The sequence below is a fragment of the Mesoplodon mirus genome, assembly GCF_964341445.2.
Source record: "Mesoplodon mirus genome assembly, chromosome: 12".
Classification (NCBI taxonomy): domain Eukaryota; kingdom Metazoa; phylum Chordata; class Mammalia; order Artiodactyla; family Ziphiidae; genus Mesoplodon; species Mesoplodon mirus.
In genome coordinates, this window is record NC_138988.1 from 102,234,860 (window position 1) to 102,262,806 (window position 27,947).

The 27,947-nt window shown below is 46.5% G+C and overlaps 1 protein-coding gene across 1 annotated transcript in view; it reads left to right on the plus strand.

The window, feature by feature from the left end:
* F13A1 (coagulation factor XIII A chain) overlaps window positions 1-27,947 on the plus strand; it is a 140,731-nt gene that overhangs the window by 91,525 nt on the left and 21,259 nt on the right. Inside the window, exons 9-12 of the mRNA XM_082638477.1 lie at window positions 7,101-7,204; window positions 8,582-8,670; window positions 15,885-16,038; window positions 23,084-23,371. Of these exons, the coding sequence (XP_082494603.1) occupies window positions 7,101-7,204; window positions 8,582-8,670; window positions 15,885-16,038; window positions 23,084-23,371 (635 nt within the window). The remainder of the gene's footprint in view (window positions 1-7,100; window positions 7,205-8,581; window positions 8,671-15,884; window positions 16,039-23,083; window positions 23,372-27,947) is intronic.

A 27,947-nucleotide genomic window follows, 5' to 3' on the forward strand; every position in this document is an offset into this window, starting at 1 on the left:
TATACTGATCAAAAGTTACCAGTTTTCAAATAATTAAAAGCTAATAAAATATGTATCTCCTGAGCTATACTGAATGCAATTTAATTTCTTTTGATGATTAATAAGACCTCTAGAAAAATGTCATATAAATAAGAGCTTTTAGAATATATACTCATAAACAGCTTTATAATGCAAAGCAGTAATTTTGGTACATACTAAGATTGTTGGTTGTATTTTTTAAAACTCCTTTCAATAATTATGGATAAACTTGGCCAGAATTTATTATAGAAAGCTTTTTATACCTTAGAGTCATTCTCTAAATCCAATCTTTTCTTAATTTTCAGCAGGAATATCAATTGGTAATTTGCTATGCAAAAGAGAGAGGTAAAGGGGTTCAGGGTACTATTTTCAAAGTAAATCCAGCAAGGGGAACTCAGCAGAATTACAGAAGGCCTTCTGTTAAGTAGTGTGTCAAATGTGGCTCATATGGATGGGTGTCATCTACTTCCTGAACATTTTGAAGGTTCCATTTTGGTCTCTCACACATGCCATCTTCAGCCCCTTAACTGGGTCTTTCGTGCTACATCAGACTGTGCTTAAACTGTGACTTCTTTTTTTTTTTTAAATAAATTTATTTATTTATTTTTGGCTTCATTGGGTCTTCGTTGCTGTGTGCGGGCTTTCTCTAGTTGTGGCGAGTGGGGGTTTCTCTTTGTTGCACTGCGCGGGCTTCTCTTTGCAGTGGCTTCTCTTGTTGCAGAGCATGGGCTGTAGGCACACAGGCTTCAGTAGTTGTGGCACGCAGGCTCAGTAGTTGTGGCTCACGGGCTCTAGAGCACAGGCTCAGTAGTTGTTGTGCACAGGCTTAGTTGCTCCGCAGCACGTGGGATCTTCCTGGACCAGGGCTAGAACCCGTGTCCCCTGCATTGGTTGGCAGATTCTTAACCACTGTGCCACCAGGGAAGCCCTAAACTGTGACTTCTAAATGAACGTCATAGGATCCCTTTCCTGCATATAATAAGCAAAAACAAACACCTTCATTACTTTCTCTTTTTTCTTGATGGGTGATTGGTTCCTACGGGGGGCACTGGCTTGGTCTCCACCTGATTGGACTTTTGGCCTTCGGTGGAGAAGGCCCCAGAGGAACTCCAAATGCCCCTTCCTGGTTTCAGCACTCCAACAATGAGCAGCTGCATTCTGAACTAGCGTGGTTCTCCCAGCTCCCAGCTCCATAAAAGATTCCTCCAGCATACTTCCCTTCCTCTGAATAATTCCTTTCTGTTGTCTTGCTTCATTACCTTTCCCAACTGGCAAGGTTTTTCTTGGTCCAAACTTTTATTTCCACTTTGGAATGTCTTACTAGGCAAGCCCCAGAGTCCACCAACCTGTCTCTACTTCTTTCCCACACCCCCTCACCCCCCTTCGTTACTGGAGTGACCAGAGTTTAACAAGTCCAGGGCGTGCTGTCGTTTTTGTCACCAGTATCATCATTGCCTGTGTCAGGAGTATAACAACAGGGCCAGAGAGGTAGGGCTGTGCCCATCTGCGACAAGCACAAATAGTTTGCAAGATAGACCAGGGCCTTTCTTCTACCCCCTGTCATTTGTAAAATAGAAGAATTCAAAGACTTGGTTTACACTTGAAGTTGGTCCAAGACACCTCTGCCCTGGCTTTCTCTCAATCTTATTTGTGCTCTCCCTTGAGCCCTAATAAAGCTGCAGAAACAAAATTACAGTCCCACGTCTCTTTCTTCCCTTTTAGGGAAGAAAACCTTTCTGCACAGATTGCAGATGAGATGACCCTGTGGAATGTTTAAGCAGTTAGCCAAGTTAAAGGCAGTAAAGGACTCCTTGCTTAAATTATCCACTCTATTTTCTTTGAGCATGCAGCACACAGAGCCCCGAAGCCCATCCTGGTCTCAGCTGCATTTTCTGTCCAGTCTGCACCCTCCCATGGGCACTTGTCACTCTGGATGTGACCTTAGCCAGGTGTTAGAACTGTGCTCTTCCTTCTTTAATAAAAAAGGGTCCTCTTAATGGTTGTTTTTTTGGGGGGTGAGGGGGACTAGTATATATTTATTATAAAAATTTCAAACATTACAGAAAAAAGTATAAAAATAAGAGTCATCCACTTTCTAGCTACTCAGAACATTTACAACATTTTGCTAAGCATTCTTTAATGGGTCCCTTTGCATATTGTATTCATTTTTTATTGCTGCATAACAAATTTCCAAAACCTTGGCAGCTTAAAACAACACAAGCTTATTATCCAACAGTCTCTGTAGGTGAAGGGTTTGGGCCCAGGTTAACTGGGTCCTCTGCTTAGGGTCTCAAATGATGGCAATCAAAGTGTTAGCCTGGACTGTGGTTCCCTCTGATGCTCAGGGCTCTCTTCCAAGCTCATTCAGGTTCTTGGAAAAATTCAGTTCCTTGCAGCTGTAGAACTTATGGAAGTTTCCATCTTCTTCTTCGAGGCCAGCAGGAGAATGTCTTTGCTGCTTCAAATTTCTAGCTTGCTATGTTCCAGACCTCCCAGATTTAAAGGCTCACGTGATTAGGTCAGGCCTACTTGATAATCTCCTTTTTAATTAACTCAAAATCAACAGCTTACTTACCTTAATTACATCTGCAAAATCCTCTTTGCCATGTAAAAATGTAATCACAGGAGCAACATCCCATCCTATTCATAGACTTCACCCACATTCAAAGGGAGGGATTTATACAAGTGTGAGGATCATTTACGTTCTGCCTTCCACACATATATACATACACAATGAACACTGTACCTGGTGTTCTGTAGCGTGATTTTTAAAAATTGATATGCCATGGTTATTTTTCCTACCTAATAAATACAGATCTGATTTTTATGGCTGAATAGTATTTTATTTTGTGATTTAAAATAGTTAATCACATATTGGACAGTTTCTGATTTTCCTTCTTAAAAATTATGCAAGGTTGAACATTTTACATTCTTGTCTTTGCAAGTGTGTAATGCTAAGGAAAGGAGTTTACCAAATCAAAGGATAAACTAAACCAATGCTGCCATGTCCCTTCCAGGGTCCTCCAGCAGTGCATGGTGCTGCTTTGCTAGTGAGGCTCTGCTTTTGGTGAAGATTCTCTGCGTCTTTTGCTCCGTTACTGCCAAATTACTACATCCTTGAAAGGAGTTCTAGAAATCACTAGCTGCCACTGCAGGAAACATACAGGAAGTAACATAAAGTAAAGATGTGATGTTCACTTGTCACCTCCCTCATCTCCCCAAAGAAGTTATTTTCAATTTGATTAAATAACTTTCGACGAGGTGGGGGCTTTATTTTAATTTCTACCCTGCTTCTTTAGAAAAAGACAACAAGGATACTAGATCACATTGAAGGTTGATAATCTTTTTAACTTTAAAAGGACACTGAATATTTTGATGGTATGGTGGGAAGTCAGGCTTCAAATGAAGGCTCTGAGAAAATACAAAACCGTGAATCTTAAAAACAAACACACAAAGATTTAATTATGCCTGCCTGCCTTGCTAGGAGATATCCTTGCCTTTCAAGCAACCAATACTTTGTGAGCACCTCCTATGGGCCAGTTCTAGTTCTGGGAATGTGATGGTGAACAGGCAGGCGGAGCTCACAAAATGAATCCACACACTATGCAAGTGCATGATGAAACAGCAAGATACATTTATCTAGATGCAGATCTAGTTTAAAAAGCTTTAAAATAAAAAAAAACTTTCCAAGAAGCATATATATTTTCCCAGCCTGGATAGTAGGTAAACGGAATTCAGCAATGTCTGTAAATGTTAACCCCTTTCATAGGGGAATTTGAGATGTAAAAGGCAGGCGTGTATAACCGGAAATACTGAACATCCAGCCCAAAGGGGACCCTTGTGGCATGGGTGGCCCAGGACGCATTTTCCCTGGCCATTCCTGAGCAGAGAGAATGGCATGATGGAAAAAGCCCCATTTCTTCAGAGGTTGCATCCTCTTCCTCTGCTCGTGGCAATCTGGGAGCCCAGCTACCGGCCTTCCACCCGTTGACTAAGGCCAACCCCTCCAGAGCATAAGTTCTGTTCACTTCACCCACTGCTACAAGTTCCTGACCCTCTTATTAAACTCTTCCACCCCAAACACACAAATAAGGTCTCAGTCTTAGGTGAGAGTGGAAGAGACCGTGAGTACAGAGAGAAGAAACCTTTCCTCATCTCCTGGTCATTTGAAAAGAAATAAAATCCTCAAAGCAATGTCTTTACCTGAGATCTGAAATGCAAAGCTTATTTATCTTGTTCAAGGCTAACCTGGCCCAGGATACTTGAATTTAAATAAGGAGGTTCTGGGGCCTATTACCCTAGGGCGGTGCTGGTGAAAGCCAGGGTTGCTAACATCGCAGGCTGTGTGGGAAGTGTGACTGTGGCCATTTGGGATTGCAAATGTCTCACTGCTGTTCTTTCTGGATCTCTCTGTCTGATGGTGCGACGTTTACCGTTCTTAAGGGGGGCTAGCGTTGCTTATTACCTGATCACCGGGACCTTCCTTCCAGCTTCAGAGCAAAGATAGAGGCTTTCAGGTGGGAGCCAGCCTCATGCTCCTGCCCCGACACCTCACACCTTGACCCTGACCTACACCTGCACCCCCGTCCCCTGCAGACAATGCCTCGCTCCCCACACTTGTGCATGGCGCTGCTCTCCACCTCATCCTCCTGCATCCTTGGTATCTGAGCCTTTTTTTATTCCATCTCTCCCTTTATTCTATCTTTATCTCACCCCCTCTCCACTGGTTCTTCCTCCATAGACATGACAATCTCTCCTAACGTAAAAATAATCCAAACAATCTTCCCGCATTGCGTTATTTTCTAGCCACTGCCCTATCTTGCATTCACAACCTAGGTCACCCTTGGGGGAGAAATCCACTCCGCATTTCTCCCCTCCTGTTCCCTCTGCGTCTGGCGTTTGCACTCACCACTCACCTCCATCAGGAAGAAAGACGCCAGTGGCTTCCTACGTCAATTCCGAGTGTCACGTGTGTATATAAAAATGCCTCTTGGGTTTCATCCTTTGAGTTTCTCACGGGCACTCGAGTTCATCATGTCACAAATGAACGTTTCACCCACCCAACACAGCCCCCAACACTAAGCTTCTCTTCTTCCTTCATCCAGTCTTGGTGAATGGAACCATCACACTCCCTGGAAACTCAAGAGCTTCCTCAACACTCACAGTTCCCTTCTGACAGCTTCTCTGCTTCTCCACGCTGATGAGGGGAAACTCAGCTCAGTCTCTGGTCCTCACCCAGCTGCCACAAATACAGATCTGCGAATTTAACTGGCCCAAGGATAAAGCCCAAATATTTAACTTGGGATAAAAGGATCTCACAATCTCGTCCTCACCAACACCATAGCTCAGTGTTTAAAAGCATGGATCCTGGAGCTCTATCACTAACTCACTGTGCAACCTCAGGCAAGATTCTTAACCTCTCTGTGCTTCCATTTCCTCCCTTGTACATGGGGGATATAATAACAATACCTTTCTCACAGAGTACTGGGAACGTCATATGTATTCACGTACATAAAGACTTTAGAACAGTGCCTGGCATACAGTACGTGCTATGTGTATCTGACAGTCTTGTGATGTACTGCCCATTTTCACCTGCCAATCCTCTTCTCGCATGCACACAAGTATGCATACATGCTACTCACCAGCCACAACAGCATACAGGTCACCAAACACACCATGTTGGCTATTTCTTGTCCCCACAGCTTTGTTCTTAGTCCTTTTGTTAATCTGCTAAACTCCCATTTATTTCGGGGGACTCAGCTCAAATATCACTTCTGCTGTGGTGCCTTCCCTCCTGCCCCAAGGGCTTCCCCACTGAGACCCGATTGTACCCCAAATGAATTTCCCCTGTAGCATGCATCACTTCAATCAATTATTTTTAAAAGTCAGAGAGTTACCATGTTTGAGCACTTATCTTATGCCAGACCCTGTTCTAAGTGCTGTACATGTTTAGCTTGTTTAAGCCTCACAGCAAACCTATGAAATGTTTTAACAATTGGTTTCTGTGTTGGGCAAGAACCTATGACTTGATCATGACTGGGTGTCCAGCATGGTGCCTGGTGCATGATGGGCCCATAGATGAGTGAATACCTCTGAACTGAGCCAATCAAAGATGAGCTGAACTCAGAGAGAGATGGGCACATGCACGAATGACTGACACTGAAGGACACTGAGAAATGGGTGGATGGTAGCTGGATCTGAAATTCACCAGTGCTATAAACAAAGGCTGCTGTACTACCTCGTGCCACCATTAAATTGTTATTACTATATGAATATTTTCTATAATGCCGACAGGTTAATGTGCTCCTATTTGTTTCTGTAATGTCATATAATTTCAGGTCTTTCCGAGGACATAATAATACAATTCATGATGATATTTTTATCCCATGCTCTTGCTTCAAGGGTCACTTGCTGAGTCTGAAAAGTTTTGCCTGGCCTTCAGCTCATGGGTCACCCACCTTTGATAAAGTGTAAAGAGACACTCACCCTGATAACCTTTCCTTCTTCTTGGACACCAGATGGAAATTTGCCACAAATTACAGACAGCTAAAATCAGGAGTTAACGTTACAGTTTCTATGGCAATAGTCTAAGCCCATAAACAAAAGCATTCTGTTGCTTAATTGTTACAAAGGGATTTGCTTTTTATAAATCTAATATACATATAAATATAAAAGGAATTTAAAGATAATATGTATTTCAGTTTTAATTAAATTTTCTTCCCTGCCATATCCCTTGAGCCCATAGTAAATTCTGTTTCATTAGGCAACAGACAAGGGTTAAGATCAAAATTGTTTAAGGCATTGATTAGAATATCTCTGGGTGGCCTTGAAGCTGATATTAGTGGGGGAGAGAGCAATGTCCAGCCATATGAGTGCCACCCCAGGGGTGCCAGTAGAAAAGGACCTGCACAGAAAACTTAAGTCTAGAGCCCCAGTATATCTCTGGGAAGCTTCCAGCTAGCTTAAGCCATTCCAGTAATTTATAGATAGCATAGTCACAGGATTTTGGGTCATTTTTTTTATTTCCTGGAGCATTGAATGTGATGGGAATTTTAATCTCGCTGGGGTGGTGTTTTTTTAAGGAACTACCACTGCTGGAACGAAGCCTGGATGACGAGGCCTGATCTTCCCGTTGGGTTTGGAGGTTGGCAAGTCGTGGACAGCACCCCACAGGAAAACAGCGACGGTAAACACCGCATCCTCCCTCAGGGAAATGGATGTAGTACTGAACTTTATTTTGCTTTTATGATTGCGTTTGATGTGTGGGAAACACTCCCTCCCAGTGGGAAGCAGCATCAGAAGTGTGCTTCCTGGGCACATGTACAGGGTTGACTACCTGCCAGTCAGGTTTAACTTCATTTCACTGGTCATCTTTACTCTGATTATTTTGTAACTTTTCGGGGGAAAAAAGCATAAAACTTAACATATATAACTCATCGATTCTTGCTTTGATAAGCAGTTTTGAAGACAAGAGAAAAAGTATCTGGGTAAGCACTTTTGCTAGGCTATAAAATATACTTCAGCCCTGCCTGATAAACAGTGATAAGATAGAAGGCAGTGGTGAAAATAAAGAACTCAAAAAATAATTACAGATCATCCTTTAAATTGTTGTTTTTCCAGACGCTGATTTCTTTTTAGGTTGTGTGATTTCTTTCAGATCTTGAGTATGTAGGTACTTATCTTCTAACGTGTGTGCTAAGTAGTGGCAGCTGTGACTGCCCCCCCCCACCGAATTTTTATAAAATCACACACATCATAAGACCCCATTTCTCTTTAGCATGATGATAAAAATCAGTGGTCTAGGACATGACTTTTATCTCCCCAGGTGTTGATATAAGATATTGATGTGTGCATACATATATACACAAAAACATTCATTACATACTCATAAGGGAACGCCAGTACAGTACTGGATTTTAAGAGAGAAATTTCAACACTTTCTGATGTTCCGGATTATATATCATGACGAGATAGCTGGGTGACTAAAGGCAGCTAATCTCCTATTAACAAGAGATGCTGGACTTTCAAAGGACTTTGTAAAAGTCAGCGTGGGCCTACTGACTTCCTGAGTGCACGTGGTCCATGTGTGTGGCTAATATCCAGATTCTCCAGTTAAACTTGACGTGTGTCCATAATGTCCAAACGCTAAAAACAAAAGTGAAAACAAACAAACAACAACACAAATACTGAAGACGGATCACTGTTTCCAACATTCCAGATATGAGTTATAAAAGGATAAGCCCTATGTAAGCCAGCGGCTGGGCACCAACACACTTGAGTCTGTTTGTAGTTGGAAGAGTAGATGCAGAAATAGTGTTGCCCTATATTCTTTTCGTGGCTTCAAATTTTGGTTTGCAGAGTCATTTCCAACAAGTCCCTCTTGATTACACACGTGGGTCATTCACCCTCTCCGGCCATGGAAAGCACTGGGGCTACCTCGGTGATGAAGTGGAGGAATATTTGTCTCTACAGAGTCACCTCAGGGCTATGATCCAGATCAGCTCTGTATCTGGACAGAACTGACGATGGCAAACTCATGCTCTCCCTCCTCTGTGTGATACAGGGATGTATCGGTGTGGCCCGGCCTCTGTTCAAGCCATTAAGCATGGCAATGTTTGCTTCCAGTTTGACGCACCCTTCGTTTTTGCAGAGGTAAGTGGAAAGCTGGGGAAAAGAGCTGCTTTCCTTCCCAACCTCTTAACACATCAAAAAATAAGGTACTGGGCTGTTACTTCTAAATTTCCCAGGTACATAGTGTATGCTTCATGTTTACAAAGTTAACTAGACATCATTCCAACCCCCAGGCACTGCATGCTAAATGCAGTTCTTACTTAAACATTTTTCTCTCCTTGATGTTTTGAGATTTTTCTGCCGGAAAGCAGTTGCTTTACTAACCTTAGCTTAGTTCTCTGTACCCCTGAAGTAGGTATCAACTGCTCCCAAGAAATTAAGTGACTAAATGAATCACTCAACAACAAGTTGGTGGAGGCGGTCCATGAATTGAAATGGCAGAGTGTACTTCTTCACCCTGAGACTAGCCCAACAGTTCACGTGGAACAACACCCAAACACACCCCAACTACGGTCTTAGTCTGCGAACTCCAATCCATTTCCTGCCATTCCAGGCCATCCTCCACCAGCGGAGACAGAGAGTACAGCTGCTGGAATACGGAGGGGAGAAGAGGGTCTGGAACACTGCACACTAAAGGGTGGATAAGGACGGTTTGGGAAAGGGTCTGAAATTCTGCAAGAACTGGATGGAGGTCGGAAGCAGAGAGGGCAGTTCAAGGGTGCTCCAAAGAGAGCTCAGAAAGTCAAATTAAATGTAAGAGACATCAGGTGAAGGAGAAGGCCAGGAGGCTGCTGAAGGTAGGGGTGAGGAACAGAGATTTATGAGAGGCAGGACTGACCTAGAGTATAATTTCACGAATGAACGCAATGAAATAATGCCTACTGATATGTAATCACTTTGCCTACCATCCGATGCTCTTAGCAACCCTTTAAAATGGGTGTTATAATTCTTCCCATTTTACAGAAGAGAAAAATGAGGCAAAGAGTGGTTAAATAACCTTTCCACAATCATCTAACCAACAAAGAGTAGGGCTAAGATTTAAAGCCAGGCAGGCGCCTGAGCTCATGCCAGTAAACACCACTTTCTGCTACTATTCTAGAATGAGCAAATGTCTATTATCACTATGTGCCAGGCACTGTGCGCATTCAGAAGCCTGTGTCCTTAAGTAACTTGATTCTTGATGGAGACGGTGGTACGTAAACACAGCAACATTTAAATAACAATAACACAAGGGGTGCTATGGAACTAAATGTCAGATGAGCAATGTAGGTGATAAATGACTTGCATTTAAGTTAATTGAGAAATATGAGCTGGGAGCTGAGCCAGGACAACAAAGGCCACAAGACCCTGTCTAGGGACAGTGATCTGGGATCAGACACAAGGACAGCTACATGAGAGCCACAGTACGATGAGTGGAGTATTACAGGAGCCCATGGAAGGAGGGCCAGGGACGCTCCCTGGAGGCAGTGGAGCTGAAGCAAGCCTGGACGGATGATTAGTAATTATTCAGGCAAAGGGGGTCAGAAAGAAGCCAGAGGAAGGAAAGCATTTTACACAGAGGAGAAAACTTGAGCCTCCGAATGGTATGTGCAGACAATTAAAAACTATACAGGGGGCTTCCCGGGTGGCGCAGTGGTTGAGAGTCCACCTGCCGATGCGGGGGACACGGGTTCGTGCCGCGGAGCGGCTGGGCCCGTGAGCCATGGCCGCTGAGCCTGCGTGTCCTCCACAACGGGAGAGGCCACAACAGTGAGAGGCCCGCGTACCACACACACACACACGCACACAAAAACTATACAGGCTCATGAAAAGTGATGTGCTGGGAGGCGTCAAATGATGACAGCTGAAGGAACTAGACATGGGACCTTCTGTCCTGAGAAACGGGCACCTCGTCCTGTAAACGAGAGGCTTCCCACGGGGAAGGGACGGGAACCTGTGCAGCACGGCCTTGAAGGGAAGGCCTCGGGCCGGGGACACGGGAAGGCTGGGATGTTACCCCACGCCCAAACCAGACAAACGGCGACAGGCCTGGGAAATGTTTCGGAAATAAGCCAAAGCAGAAATGTGAATTACACAGAAGGAACAGTGTCTCTTCTACTGTTCCTACCATTACAGTTTCTAGAAGCCTTGGGAGAACAGGCAGACTGTATTTGGAATTTCACCCTCTCGACTTCATTTTGAGATTTAAAGATTTATCCAATCCTACCCAGCTGCCCTCTGATCATTTCTGATGCCTCGAGCACTTCTTAATGGGAAATCACTCTAAAACTCGCCAAGCCTTGTTTCTGTATTTTTATTATGCTTTGTTGCTGCGAAGGGGAGAGGAACAGCCTCCCTCCAAGAGCGAATTGCCTAAGAGCTGTTAATGCGAACGCTTTCTGCTGTTATTAAATATAGATCGGGGTGTTGTGAATGTCATCGGGACGCTCAGGTTATAATTACTCCTCTCTCACCCACTGCAGACTTGTCTGACAGCGTGTAGGATTGCTGCTTTGGCACGGGCTGAGCTTCAGGGCTGAGCCATTTATAAGAGATGCTCCAAGTGCTGAAAAGTGCGTGAGGACTCTTTTCTCGAGGGTCCTAAAGTAGGACTCCATGGGGCGCGTCGGATTTCACTTTAATGAGAGTCTATGTGACTCAGGTCCTAGACAGCATCCTCCCTCCCTTTCCCGCCTCCTTGCTGCCTAAGCTTGCCTCTCCCTAACCCCAGCCACGTCAGCCGGAACGTGCCTTTTCTTGCCTCTCGGCAGGCTGACTTTCTTGGTCACTCCTTACTCATTTCCGGGCCAGATCAAGCATCATGTTCGTTGACGTCCTTTGGTTTTCTCAGGGCTTTTTTAGTGAAAGCACAACCCCAAATAAGGGAGGTGTGCACGAAAAGCATCCTACCTCTGCCTTTCTCTTCTCCTCCGTTTTGAAAATCTACCCTTCCCATTTCTAGATTCCTTCCAGGGATTGAAGCTTACTTCTCTATCCCCCTCCCTTCTCATGCCCTCAGCCCTGCGGTGAGTTTCTTGGTTCTGGAGGCTGTTCGGCCTGTCCTCCCTGACTCCTGGGGACCTGGGGCTCCTAAAGAGAGCAGAACAGTTCTCAGTGTCGGGGCTACTTTCCCCATTCCCACGCAATTCCCACGTTCACTAAGCATCAGGAACTGCTGCTTCTCTTCTGTCTTAGCTTCTTCTAGTTGTGTCTGTTGACCCCCTCACGCCGTCCCACTCAAACTCACACACACACGCACACGCACACACCCGTTTTCCCTCCCTGGCCCCAAGCTAATTTTCGCGGCAGCAGTGACAGGCCCCTCAGGGCCGCAGTCACCACCCCATTGCTCCAGAAGCCACACCTCCCCTTGCTCTGGGCCAGCAGTTCCCTGTACACTGTGTGCAGCTGCTCCTGTGCAGAGTCTTCGTTCTCAGTTCCAGGTTGTTTATTTTCCTACCACTTATTAGATGCAGCCCATTTTTTGTCATCCCCTAGTCTGATCTAAAATAATTCACCCATTCGTTCAAATACCCTATGAAACTTTGAAATCATCTTGGCTTCTCTTCTTAACCTTCCTCAGGCATCCTGCCGGAAATATAATACCTTCCAATAAGATCACAAATCCAACCACGCCAGCGATCTCCATCATTACCCTCTGAGCTCTGCACAGCACTGAGATCTGGGACGTCTGCCCCTAAATCATCTGCTTCCGCCTCGCTTGCCCCTTTCCTGTTTATTCTCCACAAACCAGCCAGAAGTATCCTTCATAATGTAAATAGAAACATGTCCCTCCCCTGCCCCAAACCTTCTAATGGATTCCCATCACTTTTACAATACACTGAAGCATAAATCATTACAAGAGTCTGTGTGATCTGGACCCTGGCTTCCCCTCCACCCCCATGCCTTGCTCATTTCCTTCCAGCCATACTGACCTTCTTGGTCTTCTGTCAGAGCCTTTACACATGCTGTTCCTTTGGCTGTGACAGCTCCTCCCCTCGCCTCCACCCCACTTCGCATGTCCTGTTCCCTCCCTGCATCCCGATCGCTGTTCAGCTCACGTCCTCGAAGAGACCTTCAGTGACACCACCTCCCACCTGAAACATCACCACCTGCCCTGTTGTTTCCGTCCTTCTGCTCTGACTCAGTGTTATTATTTCTCTCCTTGCTAGAACGTAAGAGCCACGCGGGTAGGCTCTTGTTGGCTTCTCATCGCTGAAAGCAGGGTCTGGCACATGGCAGCCACCAGTAAATACATGAGTGAATAGAGCAAGCAAAAGCGTGTGCATAGTACCCTGCTGAGAGCAGTATCCCAGAGAGACAGGGGTCACATGGCACCCTCAAGTGCCGGCAGTCCTGGTGGGAGATGAGGCCCACGTAGGCAGCAGCAGGGGGCGTACACAGGAGTGTGGCCGCGTAGCCAGCCCCTACGGGCTGAAGGAGTGGCAAACACGGGGTGGACGTCTGGCAGTTGTGCCAGGAAGGCTCCAGGACCAGGTGGGCACCCACTGCCTTCCTTCAGAAGCCCCGGAAGGACCACCCCCGTCTCAGCACAGCCTGCAGGGCGGTTACTTCCACTTGGGAACAAATGAAGAGAGCAAACACTGTCCTGGGTCCTGAAAACCAGAGCTTCCATCTTGAGAGGTGAGAAGTGTAGCTTCTGCCAGCAGTGGACACACGTTTACGTTCCTTGGGCAACAAGCAGAAGTTTGCAGGAGGCCGCCCTCTAGCCTGAGGACCCAGCCCACCTTTGCTGAGCCCCAGGGGCCCTGAAACATCCAGACATGCTGTCGTATCAGAGTCTTTACACATACATTCCTCCTGGTAGGAAAGCCCTCCCCCTACTGTCCACCCCACTTTGGAAGTGCCTGTGTCTGACCAAGAAGCAAGGGGTGGTGGGGCTGAGAATAGCCATATTTCACGTTGGGTTGCCCAGGTTCTGCGTGACCAGAGCCCTTTCAAATGTATGGGTAAGACTAGAGGGTCCCTAATACTCCTTTTCACTCAAAAGAAATTAAACATAGGACTTTCACAGGTGCTGCTGATCTACTTGCCAGCCTTGCAAGGGAGGTATAATTAAACCCAGGCTCAGAGATATTCAGTAACTTGCCCAAAGTCACGCAGCCTAGGTCCAATATTTCTTCCACTTATGACTGTTCTACCGTAGAGATCCAGCTGGCCTCGCATACACTTTCTAAGCCCCTCGGTGATTCTAATGTGCAGTCCGGATGGAGAACCACCACACTAGCGGCTGCAACCGAAAAGAAAGCTTGCGGATGTCACTTGGAAAGGATCCTTTCCCTAAACCCTGACGCCCAACATACATATGCAAAAGCCATTTTATGTGTGTCTTTCTCCTTTCCTTTCCTCACAAGGGACAGTGTAGTGGGCTGGCCTGGGATTTTAGCTTACATAAATTTCCTAAGCTATGCTCAAGGGGAGACAAGGATTTATCCACTTTCATATTTAGCCTGGTCTCCCTGGAAAACTGAAAGCTGCTGTAAGAGTTGTTTATTAAGAGGATATTTATCATCATTGTGGCTATAATTTGCAAGTGAGGAGGGAGCTGTCCATGCTTGCATGGTCTCCTCCAGAGGGAAGGCTGACATTCTCAGGAAGCTCATTTAAAGTTTCCTTGAACTTTGTTTTCCAAAATGAGAAATATTCTTCAGGTGTCTGCTCTGTCCTCTTTGTCCTGATTCCTGGTGTCGCATTTCAGCCTTTCACATCATGTGCCTTTCGCCACCAAGCCCTGGATACTCTGCTGAGGAGCAGGGCCAGCATCATCACCCCTCAGAAATCTGAGGCAGCATAGAACCACCCAGGCCCTGGGCCTGGAAGCATCTCCTCACCACATGGTGCCATGGTCCTGTGGGGTGATGCGGGAGAGGCAGTGAGCTGTGAAGCTCCAGGGAACATGTACGGGTCACCCCGGGTGAAGGTCAGGGCATATGCTATGACCACCCAGGGTGAGGGTCGGGGCATGTGCTATGACCACCCAGGGTGAGGGTCGGGGCATGTGCTATGACCACCCAGGGTGAGGGTCGGGGCATGTGCTGTGACCACCCAGGGTGAGGGTCGGGGCATGTGCTGTGACCACCCAGGGTGAGGGTCGGGGCATGTGCTGTGACCACCCAGGGTGAGGGTCGGGGCATGTGCTGTGACCACCCAGGGTGAGGGTCGGGGCATGTGCTGTGACCACCCAGGGTGAGGTTCGGGGCATGTGCTGTGACCACCCAGGGTGAAGGTCAGGGCACGTGCAATGGGCACGCCCCTGCCCATGTTTGTACTTCTTCTCCACCACCTCCCAGCCATGTGACCACAAACACTCTGCTGACTCTCTGACTCTTGGTGCCTCGCCTATAAAACAAGGATAATAGTACCTACCTCACAGGATTGTCGCTGTGGGGCTTAAATTGAATCATTTAAAAATGTCCCTGAAACATTATGGGTCAATAAATATTGATTACTTCCTTTCTCCTTAACGGAGATCAGACTTCACGTAAATTCAGAACATTTTGTGAGAAAGCAGAGAAAAGTTGCTCTCTTAAACCTCATCTTTAAAAGCTAGGGATCTATCATCAAGTTTTCCCATTACCTAGTAGTGATCATTACATTTTTACTCAATTTTGATGTTTACAAACCTCTGTGAGAATCGTGCTCACATAGATTCTATCTCGCTCAGTCCCAAGGTGTTCCTATGAAACTGGCAGAACAAGTGTAATTACTTTCATTTTATAGAAGCAGGAACGGAGTTTCAGAGAGGACAAGGTAACTTTCTAGAAGTACACACCCAAGACCAGAGCCCGTGTTCCCTGCAGCTAATCCCGGGCGTCTCTCAAATACCCTCCTCAGAACCTTTGAAGCGGCCAGGCCCTCTGCCTAGCACAGCCTTCCTTCTCTCCATTTACTTGCTTTAATTATTTTAAGCTTTAATGGGGTAAAATTGATATTTAAAATGCATACATTTAATGTATACATCTTGATGGATTTGGACCTATGCATCTACCTGGAGGAAAATCTCCCAGGAGCCACCCAGCAGACTTTCTCTTCTTCCTGGAAGTAGGTCATGCCATCACTGTCAGTTTAAAGAAGTCTGAGAAGGAGAGTAACAGACAGGGCACTTTCTGCTTTGCCTTAGGAGGTAGAATTTGCCAGCAAGAGAAAGGAAAGAAAGAAATGGTTGGCACTTAAATGACTTAGCACGATGAATAATGCTGTCTCCAGGGACCCTACATGGCTACACTATTGAGGGTTAGAGATTTTGGTGACAGGAACATTGGATGCTGGCTAATGGTCTCCTCTCCTGTTTTTAGGTCAACAGTGATCTTGTTTACATTACAGCTAAGAAAGATGGCACTCATGTGGTTGAAACCCTTGACACCACCCACATTGGGAAATTAATCGTGACCAAGCAAGTTGGAGGAGACGGCGTGAAGGACATTACTGATGCCTACAAGTTCCAAGAAGGTAAGTTCCTGCAGTCGAATGAAGACTGCTCTGCCCAAGTCTGCTTAGCACTTTCGTAGTTACAGTCACGGTCACCACGAAGACATGTGTTCTGGAGAAGGCATGGCCATTTGCAGCATTTGGAAGTTAGGCGAGAACTGGAGTGAATACACATCACACCCACAATTTCTCGTGTCAATGTAGTTTTACTTGTTTGTTTGCTTTGAGCGGAATTCTGCTTCACATGGCTTTTGAAATAAATGCTTTAAAGTCACGTCTATTTTAACAGAATATAGAATGTGTTCGTGTTCATAAAAATATGAAAGAATCTTAATTTCAAATCATCCTATCAGAAAACATGACATAACTAATGTACTTTTAGTTCAATAATGAAATTTAAATACCTGGTCACGTTTGTATAGTACCTTGAAAACCATTTTCACATGCGTTGTTCCCTTGACATATCGTGGAAATCCCCTGAGGTAGATGATAGAACATTAATAGGACACTGCAGTCTCACTAATTCAGGCCAATTAGAATGAAGACCCGTTTCAATCATAAAATAATGTTAAGGTGGTTTTTGTTAACTCTTCGTGTGTGGAATGTTTGAGATGCAGCTGTTGAGTTCAGTCCTGTCTCCATCATACTGAGTGCCTGCTCTATGCTTGGAGTTGTGTTTGGTGCTGGGACCCCCACGGTGAGTAGAACCCAGTTTCTGGGCAAGGGATAGGTTCATTCTGCTGAGGGCTTTGGAAACAAAGAAGAGGGGCAGTCAGTCCAACCAGGAGATTCAGAAAAACAAAGCCCGATAAGAGAAGTCACAGACCATAGCTAAAGGAAGCTGGACCAGGGTTTCCAGGAGATGAGAATATGACAAGGCCATGGGGTGTGAATCAGCCGGTGTGTTTAGGGTCCTGCAGACATTACTGAAGCATTAAGCTCATTAAGTGCCCAGAGGCTGGGGTCAAATCTCCCCAAGGTCAGTAGTGGACAGGAGGTGGAGGACCTTGGATGTCTTCGTGGGGACGTGGAATATATCTTACAAGTGATTCACCAACAGAGCTTCTTAGGAATGGCAAATGCCATTTTAGTAAATGGATAAAAATGAAGAGTCATTTGCATATACCTAAATATTCATCAGTATTCCTGAAATGCTGAGCGCAGAATTTGTTTTAAATATTTTAGATCCTCTGTCTCCCTGCTCTTATTTACAAAAGCAATTTGCACTATAAAGAGAAAGTTTGCTGAATTGAGAAATTCAGGATTTGTGCCATTTGAACCCGTGAATTTTTGCTGTATTCCTGAAATAGACAGTTCTTCTCTTCTGTTGGTTATCATCCACTGCACAACCTCGATACAAAAGATTTTTTTTTCTTTTGGTCTTTCTTCTAAAAAGAAAGTTTTTAAAAACATAAGCGAGGGCTTCCCTGGTGGCGCAGTGGTTAAGAATCCGCCTGCCGATGCAGGGGACACGGGTTCGAGCCCTGGTCCAGGAGGATCCCGCATGCCGTGGAGCAACTGGGCCCGTGTGCCACAGCTATTGAGCCTGTGCTCTAGAGCCCATGTGCCACAACTGCTGAAGCCCACACGCCTAGAGCCCGTGCTTCGCAACAAGAGAAGCCACCATAATGAGAAGCCTGTGCACCACAGCGAGGACCCAACGCAGACAAAAATAAAATAAATAAATAACTAAATTTATTTTTTTTTTAAAAAAGCACAATAAAACAAAACAAACGAGCCATGCCCCCTTGTGATAGAGTGACAGGCAAAAAGATTTGGAAAGGAAAAAGGAGTCCATATAGGAATGAAAGGAACCAGCTGTAACATCCACGCATTTATTCATTCATCCTTTCAACTACTTGCTGTTAACCACCCGCCAGATTCCAAACACGGGATGGAGACACACACAGCCCTGTCTTCCCATCTATAATAGCTAGAGCGACGGGCAGGAAGCTGTGTGTTGGATGCCTAGGACAGGGCTGGTTGGACAGATGCTCAGGGATCCTGGAGGACCTTAGCTGTGGGCTCCCTGAGTCTGAAGCACAAACAGGGAAACGCGGGGATGACTCTTTCCCCAGGGAACGAGCTCTCCAGGAAAAGGCAGCAGGGCAGGGATTGTGGGTAAACTCTCCCAGCGTGGGAGAGTCCTGAGCAGACAGTGTCTAGAACAAGAGCTGAGCCGTCCTCTAGGAAGCCATCCAAGTGACCAGCTATCTTGTTTAAACTGCTCAGCAGGATGCCCTGCGTGGTCAGCCACGGAGGTGGTGGTGAAGACCAAATCGGGGTCAGACGTCAGTCCATGAAAGAGGAGTCAGGAGCTCGGCCAAGGGAGAATCCCAGATTAAAACACATAAAATGTGCCAGCTCTGAATGGGGAAGACAGCTGAGGTCCAGGCCTCCAAGGTCTGGCAAGAAAGCAAGGCTCAGAGGAGTGAAAAGTGTGGGGGGCTTGTCCAAACAGAAGAGCCGCTAAAATCCGCATAGATGGTTTAAGAGACATCCCATCCTGCTCCTGGGCTGGAGTCTGATTCCAGGTGGATCGTTAGCTTCTTAATCAAGGATGGCCTGTGGGTTTCCTATTCTAACGTTGGGAATGATGGAGTGAGTGCCGTTGAAGAAGGAAGCTGACCCCGCTCCTGTATGCGGTGGGAAAGAGGGAGTGGTTATCGATGTCCCCCAAGGGCATCTAGGAGAGACTGCCAGCACCTGGGCCTGTGCATTTGCCACCCTGATCCTCATTATTGAATCTCTTATATGATTTCTCTACAAAGGCTGAGTGTGGCCACTAACCTGTGGTAGGAGTGAAGACATAGAAAAAAATATTACCAGATTTAGGCATTTACTATTTTAATTAACTAGACTGTGGAAAGATCATTTTTCACTTCGATGAGCTAAAGCTTAATGTCAATTTTATACCCTTCTTTAAAATATAAGATGAAGAAACAAAATTTGGAAAACTAGAATTCTTAGAACTTCTCCTGCAGCCATGTCTTCTTCTGTGATGGTGTCTGGGTCCCGTTTCCTCTTTGCTCCATCACTTATACCTTCTGTCACTTGTATTTTCATCTCTGCCTCTCTATTAGCTCCTTCCCATGACCATGACACCTGTGTTAAGAAAATTTACAAAACTCTTTTTCAACAATAAAGTCCCCTGCAAACATGGTCCATCCTTTCTTCTCTTTGCCTGCACAGCTGCCTGCACCCAACATCCTTTCCCTTTTCCTTTTATTTCTCATCCACTGTGCCCTGAGTTCTGCCACCTGCTCATCCTTGAAGCCCTTCTCCTCAAGGTTGCCAAGACATCTGATCGCCATGTAGAATAAACATTTTGAAGATTTCAGTTTGCCTAAAACCTCCTGCATTTTTTGAGGCTGTTGCTCACTCACAATTCTTGAAATTATCTCTTCTTTTTTTAATTAAAAATTTTTTTAATTTTTTTAACTTTATTTTTTATTCAAGTATAGTTGCTGTACAATATTGTATAAGTTACAGGTGTACAATATAGTGATTCATAATTTTTCGAGGTTATATGCCATTGATAGTTCCTATAAAATATTGGCTATATTCCCCATGTTGTACAATATATCCTTGTAGTTTATTTTATACCTAATAGTTTGTACCTCTTAATCCTCTACCCTCCTATTGTCCCTCCCACACCTTCCCAATGGTAGGCACTAGTTTGCTCTCTATATCTGTGAGTCTACTTCTTTTTTGTTCTATTCACTAGTTTTTTAGATTCCACGTATGAGTGATATCAGACAGTATTAGTCTTTCTCTGTCTGACATATTTGCCTTAGCATAACGTCCTCCAAATCTATCCACGGTGCTGCAAATGGCAACATTTTCATTCTTTTTTATGGCTGCGTAATATTCCATTGTGTATATATACCACATCTTCCTTTACCATTCATCTCTTGACTGGACACTTAGGTTGCTTTGGCGTTCTCTCTTCTCTTTGTTCCTATGATACAGCTTTCTCCTGGTTCCATCCCAACCTACCTGACTCGTTTTTCCATCTTCTTCTGCAACTCAGAGCTCCCCTTTCTTTGCCCCCCTCAGAATGTTTCTTCCTTCTAGGCTTTGTTCCTACCCAGTAGCTCATGTTAACATGCACACACATACTGATTCTCCCAAGTCTGTCTCCAGCCTAGACTTCACTTTTAAGCCCCACATTCACCTAAACGTCCCATAGGAACCTGAACCTTCCCAAATGCCACCTTCTATCACTCCCTCCCCACCCCAGATCTATTTCTCCCATGCTCCCTGCCCCAGGGAAGAAAACCATGATCCACCCAAACTTAGCACGTTGAGAATAAGTCAAGCAGCAAATCCTCTAAAAGTCCCCTTCGAAATGGTCCAAATTTATCTCCTCCCCTGTCTCCACGGCCCCTCCCTGAGAATCAAATGGTGCCGGGCGTGGAAGGCCCTTAACATAGTCCCTGATGTGTAGTAAATGGCCAACAAAAGTTAGTTTCCACTATCGCTGGTAATTCTATTATTACTACCATGCTCCTACTATCAGCTTGGACTCTGATTTTTTTTCTCCTGGATAACTGCTATAGCCTCCCAATTCCACCTTCCCTCCTCACCCTCTTTCCCTCTGTTTAAGCCATTGCCTCCAAAGTGACATACTTAATGACATAAATCTCAACCTGTTGCTGCGCTGCTTAAAAGCCCTCACTCGCTTCCGTTGCCTGCAGGGTATTCCAGCCAGAGCTCGCCAAGCCTCTGCTAGTTGCCTTTTTGCCCCCTCGCAGCTCTTCCTAGCCATACCCACAAGGCATCAAAATCAGCAGCCAGGTGAGCTGTGACAGTTCCTCCACCAAGCCAGGCTCCCACTTGCCTCTATGGCTTTGCTCTTGCTCTGGAAGGAAATACCCTCTGAGAAGCCTCCCCTGCCCCCAGGTGGTGTCAAATCTCTGCCCCGTGTTCCCTGCACCACACACAAACGATTGACCCAGCATCTGTGACGGATACGCGTGTGGTGATCCCTCTGCACTAGTCCCCTGAGGCCCGGGTGGGAAGGGCTGTGCTTCTCATCTGAGCCTGGCACGGTGCCTGGACATCACAGGGGTACAGCTAGCATGAGGTGATCAAAGGAATGGTAGCTCAGGTGGCACTTGCACAGGTGAGCTCAACTGAACATCAGATGTCCTAAACCGGACTATTTCATATCTATTATAAAGATGAAAGTTTTGTCCCTAGATGAAGGCAAAGTGCTTCTCCAAACCCCAGTCCTCCAGAGCCTCTGTGCCAGGCTGGGTCCCAGGTCCTGGGGACACAGAGCTTACTATCTCCTGGGAGAAGTAATGTCACACAGTGACGAGTTCTGGGAAAAGGAAAGAAAACCAGGTAAAGTGTTAGTGAGAGACGAGAGGACCAGAGTAACGGAAGTGGGGGTGGACGCTCTGAGAAGGTGACATCTGAGCTAAGACCTGAGCAATGAGAAGAGGCTTCATCAGACATAAAGGGGACTCTCATGACACCCAGTTAATGGAAGGGTGGTTTTGACCTTGGTCCTGGAGCCACAGAGGAGCCTCAGAAAATGTGATCTGGCTTTAGATCATTCTCTCGGCACCAAATTCATGGCCCTGCATTATGTGAGACATCAGAGCTCAGACCACAACTGCAGAGAGCGGGGATTCTGTCGAGCTGGGAATTCTGCCTCTTACCTGGGCCTGCGCTTCCTGGAAACCCTCGCCTGCCTCGCTGGCAGCTCCTGCTCAGCGGGACAGGCTGGTCCCCAGAAGGAAGCTAGAGGTTCCTCCATCTACGACCCGCTGTGAAGCCCCTCCCAGAGTCCAGAAGCTTCCACCGCCCCTCCTCCACTCGGCCAGCTCATCCTTTCCCCGCGAGGCACCCCTCTGACCATGACCATGTTCCCGCTGCTGGTGTTCACCTCCCACATTTTGCCTAAACGCATGTTTGGTGCCCGTCCAAAGCCGTGATCATTAATGCCCTCTTCCTTGGGGAGCTATTTGACAGATGCCTTCCGCTAAAATATTTCACTACGCTTTTGCTATCACAGCCACTCTTCCCCTTTAGTGTTATCTCCCTCTTGTCGACTGTGAAACACGTGCTCTAGCCAATGCTTGTCCTGGACCAGTTGTTTCTGGCACATTCTTGCAGTCTTGACAATCAGAGAAATTGTTAATACACACACAGAAGTACACATTCATTTGTTCGCAACACCTGCTGGCATTTTCTCTGTCTTTGCAAAGTCCTAGTAGCTGCCAATTCTTAGGCATGTCCTACCTGTAGAACACTTACCAACCCTACCACGTATGCGTCCTTATTTTACACACAAGGAAACCGATGGTAGTAACAGTCCCTGCCTTGCAGAGTCCTTCTGAGGATTAGATGAGCCGGAGCACAATATGCACTTCCCATGACACCCATCACATAGTTAGCTCCCAGTGATACCTGTTAGCACTATTAATTGACCTCTTCCTTTTCGTTGCAGTTTGTTATTAGTTAAGTGAGAGGCAACATCTTAAAAATTAATGTAACTATAAAAACCAGCATTTTTATTTCAAAGTGATTCTTCTTTTGCTAACCATTTGCATGACTAGCTTTCACAAGCCAAGTGGGACAGGTCCGAGTGGAAGGAGACATGAGGAAGACAGGTCTTGCCGGGCAGACCCATGAATGGGAGAAAACTCACATTGTAGAAGGTGAAAGGCAAGATGCAACTCTTCCAGCTATGTGGCTAGGACATTGGGAGGAAAGCCAACTAATCCCACAGTTTGAGAAGAGTTAGGTTTTGCCAGTTCTATCTGCTGAGCCCTGAAACAGTGACCCCGGAAAAACAACCCTTGGAGTATGCTCTGTAGTAACCCCTGTTCAGATAGGCCGAACCCAGCAGCCAGGCAGGTCCTAACTCTCTGGGAACTTGATTTTGCAGAATGTATAACATGGGATGATGGTGACGCCTGCCCCAGAGGGAAGCCTGTGGCTTACAGAGGCAGCCTGGCAAGCCCAGCAAGCAGTGCCCACAGCACACTGTTCATTAAGGTGACTTTCTCTCGGGTGGCTTGCATTGTCCTTATCTCTGCACCTTTCCTAGGTCGAGAAGAAGAGAGGTTGGCCCTAGAAACTGCCCTGATGTATGGGGCTAAAAAGCCCCTCAACACAGAGGGCATCGTCAAATCGAGATCTGACGTCCACATGAATTTTGAAGTGGAGAATGCCGTGCTGGGAAGAGACTTCAAAGTCACCATCACCTTCCGTAACAATGGCCCTGCCCACTACACCATCTCAGCCTATCTCTCAGGCAACATCACTTTCTACACCGGGGTCGCCAAGGCAGAATTCAAGAACGAGACGTTTGAGGTGACACTGGAGCCCTTGTCCTGTAAGTTAACGAGGGGGGCTGTTCTCTCCAGGAAATGTCACCTGCTTCCTTGTCTGGCTCTGTGCTGATCTTCCCTAATAGCTTCCTGTCAAAGTTAAAGCCCTGGCCCAGAGCTCAGGTGCATGAACCACAGGGCAGGACCCACTTTTTCTAGAAAGGCCCCCACTTTCATCTTCGTGACTTGTGCACAGAAGTGAGCGCTGAAATTTTCAAAGCTTAGAGCCCCATGAGTCGCGAACATTAAATGTCACTGAACCTCTTGCTACTTACAGGGTGGGCCAAGGATCTGAAACATCAGCACCCACTGGGCGCTGGTCAGAAATGCAGACTCTCAGGCCCCACCCCAGACCCATGCATTTTAACAAGATCCCAGGGGGACTGTTGTGCACAGGAGAGTTGGTGAAGCTTGTGTCTCAGAAAGCAGGCCCACTGGCGGTACCTCTCTCCCAACTCAGGAACAGCTTTGGGGGGCCACCCAGCAGGAATGGTGTGTTTGGCTTTACCATTTAGGGGGCAGGGAGATCTAAGCTCCGCAGGGTGGGCTGTCTGATGTACAGGGTCAGGAGGGCCCATCCTTGGGAGAGGAAACTCGAGCCCCGGGATGTGTTGTCCAGAAACGTCTGGAGGCTCTGCTCTCCTGGCCATCTCCCGGGGGCCTCTCCCACACCTCGATCCTCACCTCCCTTGCATACATGGCCTTCCAAAGCGTCTTCTTCACTATGAAAAATTCAGACTAGTTTAAGTAGGTCTGGGATTGACAAGCCGCAGCTTGCCCTGGGGACTGCATTTTCGACCCGTCTCATTCCCTGGGGTACCAGTGTTTGGTGTACACAGCAGCTGGTCACTCAACTGGCCAAATGAGCCAACCAGAAGAACCTGGTCTCCAGGCAGAGCACACGGAGTTAGAACACAGAGCATGTTGAAAGGGTCAACATGACAGGACACCAGATCCGTTGACCTGACAGGTGAGTCAGGAAAAGAAATGGAAAAAAAAGTATATGAATAATAATTTTTAAAACGCAGAGGCAGGCAAGAGTATGATCCCACCTGGGGTGGCCAAGCCACACGTCTCACTTGTTTTCAAGCTTCCTGGACTTGGTGTCTGTCCCAAGCCACAGGAAGTAACTTTGGGGGGGCTTCAGAAAGATGTTCCCAGAAAAATGGGAAACTATTCCTAAAAAATCCTAATTTCAAGAAATCTACTCAATCTTGAAGGAAGCAAATCCCCCTCGATTCAGTAGACTAGCCAACAATTAAGAAATCACCATGGTATTTGTTTTGGAAACTGGAAGATCTAGCACTTGGAAGAAAGATAATTCTTACAGAAACGCATTGTCAATATAAAGGACTCAGGAGAAAAAACAGTCATCACAGCTGTTTAGGACAGACAGACTCAGTGGATTGAGAGGGCCTGAACCTTGGAATTAGACAAATCTGGATTTTAGCTGTGACTGTGTCACCTACTAGTTGTGTGTCCCTAGGCAAATTACTTAAGTAATCTGAGCTCATCTGCATGTGGGAACAATACTACCCACATCCCTGGGTTGTTGATTCACCCCCGCTACACACACACACCTTTATTTAATGCCTACAAGTCCAGGTATTATTTTGTGCTGGTGACACAGCGATGAGTTGCTTCTTGATGGTCTCCTGGGAGAAAGATGGGGGGTCCACATAAACAATCAAACAAGTGAATATATATGGTTCTGCATAGAATAGGAAAATACAAAGCAAGGGAAGGAAGACAGGGAGTGCCAGGGGTGGGGGGGGGGTGTGGTCAAGTAAAGTCCCTCCGATAGGGTGACATTTAACAGAAATCTGACAGAAGGGAAGGAGTGAGCTTTCCAGCCAGAAAAAAAAAAAAAAAAGTAAGTGCAAAGGCCCTGAGGCCAGAGCTCATGTGATGTGTTCAGTGAGCAGCAAGGAGACCAGGGTCAGGAGCAAAGGTATCCAGGGGAGGCTAGTGGGTATAGACCAGGTAAAGACCTGGAGGCCCTTGTAAAGATTTTGGCTGTGATGCCAAGTGAGCTGCAGAGCCGTAAGACAGTGTTGAGCAGAAGTGTGCCCTGGTCTAACTTGGGTTCTGAAAGATCACTCCGCTGCTGTGCTGAGAACAGACTATAGGCGAAGTGGAATTGAAGCTTAGAGACTAGTTAGGACGCTGTTGCAATAGTCCCGTGAGAGATGGTGGTGAAGGTGAGGGAGGTGGTGACAGCTACCAGATCTGGGTGTTTCCTGAAGGTAGAGCCCTCGGGATTGGTTGACAGGTTGGATGGGTGGCGTGAGAGAAGGGGGCTGTGGAGGAAACTCAATGAGATAATATATGCTGAAGGCTTCCCGCAAGTAGGCTTCCCATAAATGCTAACTTCCAACGTGTTTACACTTTGGGAAACTGAGACCAGAAAGGTGAGTTGACATGTTCAAGGCCACACATAGCAATTAGAGGCAAAGCAGGTACCAGAAGCCACATCCCATTCAGGCAGGTATGGTGAGCCAGCTCCGTGCATTCTTGGGCCCTAAGTAGGCCCGCCCCTTACTTGTGCCCCATTGCCTAGGGTCCAGCTGCCCCTCACTTCCCTGGACGAGGAACTATATGCCATCCTTTCCCCACCGCACTAGAGTTCCATCTCTCAATCTCCTTCCCCTTCTCTCCATGATCCAATAAAAGCATGAGCTTACGTGAGTTAGCGGGCTGGAACGGCATGATACATTAGCCATCTCAGTCATCGATCTAGGGATACTGAAGCCTGACTCAGTATCAACACAGCTCCCACGCACTCAGCCCACCCCAAGGCTTGTCCTGAACAACCTGAAGGGAGTTGAAAACTGTTTCTTGCTTTACCCTGCATGTAGGTGGCACTAACAGCATGCAATAAATTGCATATTGCAACCTAAAATAAATTGCAATATATGGCAAAAAGCCACAGGATTCTAGACAGCGATCAAGCAGGTCAGGGTACAATCCTAGGAGAGTCTGTTGCAAAGAAAGTTTTCCAAGTAGAACGGGAAGCGTATTTTCCAGATTGATGATGAAAGGGAATGTGTAGGCTAGAATCAGCTGGGAAGATCTGAATAACTTAAACCTCCCATACCTTCAAAGGTGCTATCGTTTCCACTTGGCTATATTTAGTTTTCTTTGCTCTTTGGAAAAGAGATGAAGCAGCTCCTGTCTGTGTCCCCCACTGGCTTTCCCCAGACACCGTAAATGGTATTGGCAGGGTCCCAGCTCCACCACTCAGAGAATGAAAATCTCTTCTTCTTGCCACGTTTAATAAACTTTATCTAGAACAATTTCTTGTGGGGTGGCAAAACACAGCATTTACATAATGTACTATTTCAGGAGCCCTGTTCTCTTGGGCTCAGAAACACAGCCCAGTTTCTTTAGTGCCAAGATTCAGAGGATGTTCTACCTCAGAGAATGAAGAGTCCCGAGGCTGACAGGATCAAGGCAGTGAAAGCCTCTGTAAAGATGTCAAGCACATCTCACCAACCTAAACAGCCCAGTGGTCAAACACGGCCCTCTAGAAATAGCCAGAGGATGTCCATTTTTTATTATTATTATTACTGGAGGCAGCTAGAGGCAAAATGCGTGCTCTTCAAGGCCTGTCACTTTGCCGCTCCATCTGGCCCCATCTGGCGAAGTGAAAACAGCCCCCATATGCTCATCTGAGGTTGTCTCCAATTGAGGGACAGAGCCTTAGTCTTCTGGACAATTCACTGCTCAGGGAGCCATGGAGGAAGCAAGGTCCAGGCTCAGTCCCAAAGAAGGCAACTTGAGTGGGTCACCCAAAAAGGCAGAATTCGAGGGTCAAGGTCAAGGCAAGGTCTTCGATTCCAAAGGCCAGCTCTAAGTGGAATGGGACTGCCCTAGGAAGTAGGTCGAGTTGCTGACTGCTTGTCTAGGGTGGACCAGTATGTTCTAATAGCTCTGCATAGCCCGTGGCCGTCTCTCAGCCTGGGCACCATGAACTTTCAGACTGGACAGTTGTTACGGGGCCTGTCCTGTGTGTTGTGGGATGTTTAGCTGCATCCTTGGCCTCTACCCAATAGATGCCAGTAACAACCTCCAGTTGTGACAACCAAAAGCATCTCCAGCCATTACTAAACACCCCGGGGGGCAAAATTGCACCCCGTTGACAACCACTGGTCTAGGATGACCATCCTGTCCATTTTGCCATCAATTTCCATTTTGCTGGGAATTGAGTGCATTCTGGGGTGCAAGACTTTCAGTTTCAAAACGGAGACCGCCTAAGTCCACCAAATTCTACCCTAACACCGCCCCATCTCCTGCTACAATCTCTTATCTCTGGGAGCCCCTCAAACTTGAATATGTACCATCTGAGCATCATATTCAAATACAGACCCTGATTCCCTAAGTGTGGGTGGGGTTAGAGAACCGGTGTCAGGCTCTTACAGGGCTGATCTGGGGGCGGAAAGGGCGGGTCCCCCTAGGTGTTGAGCAGTGCTTCTCAGCCCCGCTGCACGTAAGAGTCATCTGCAGAATTTTAAAACAAAGCCTGGGCCCCAGCCGCCAAGATTCTGATTGAATTGGCCTGGAGTGGGATCCAACAGGGCA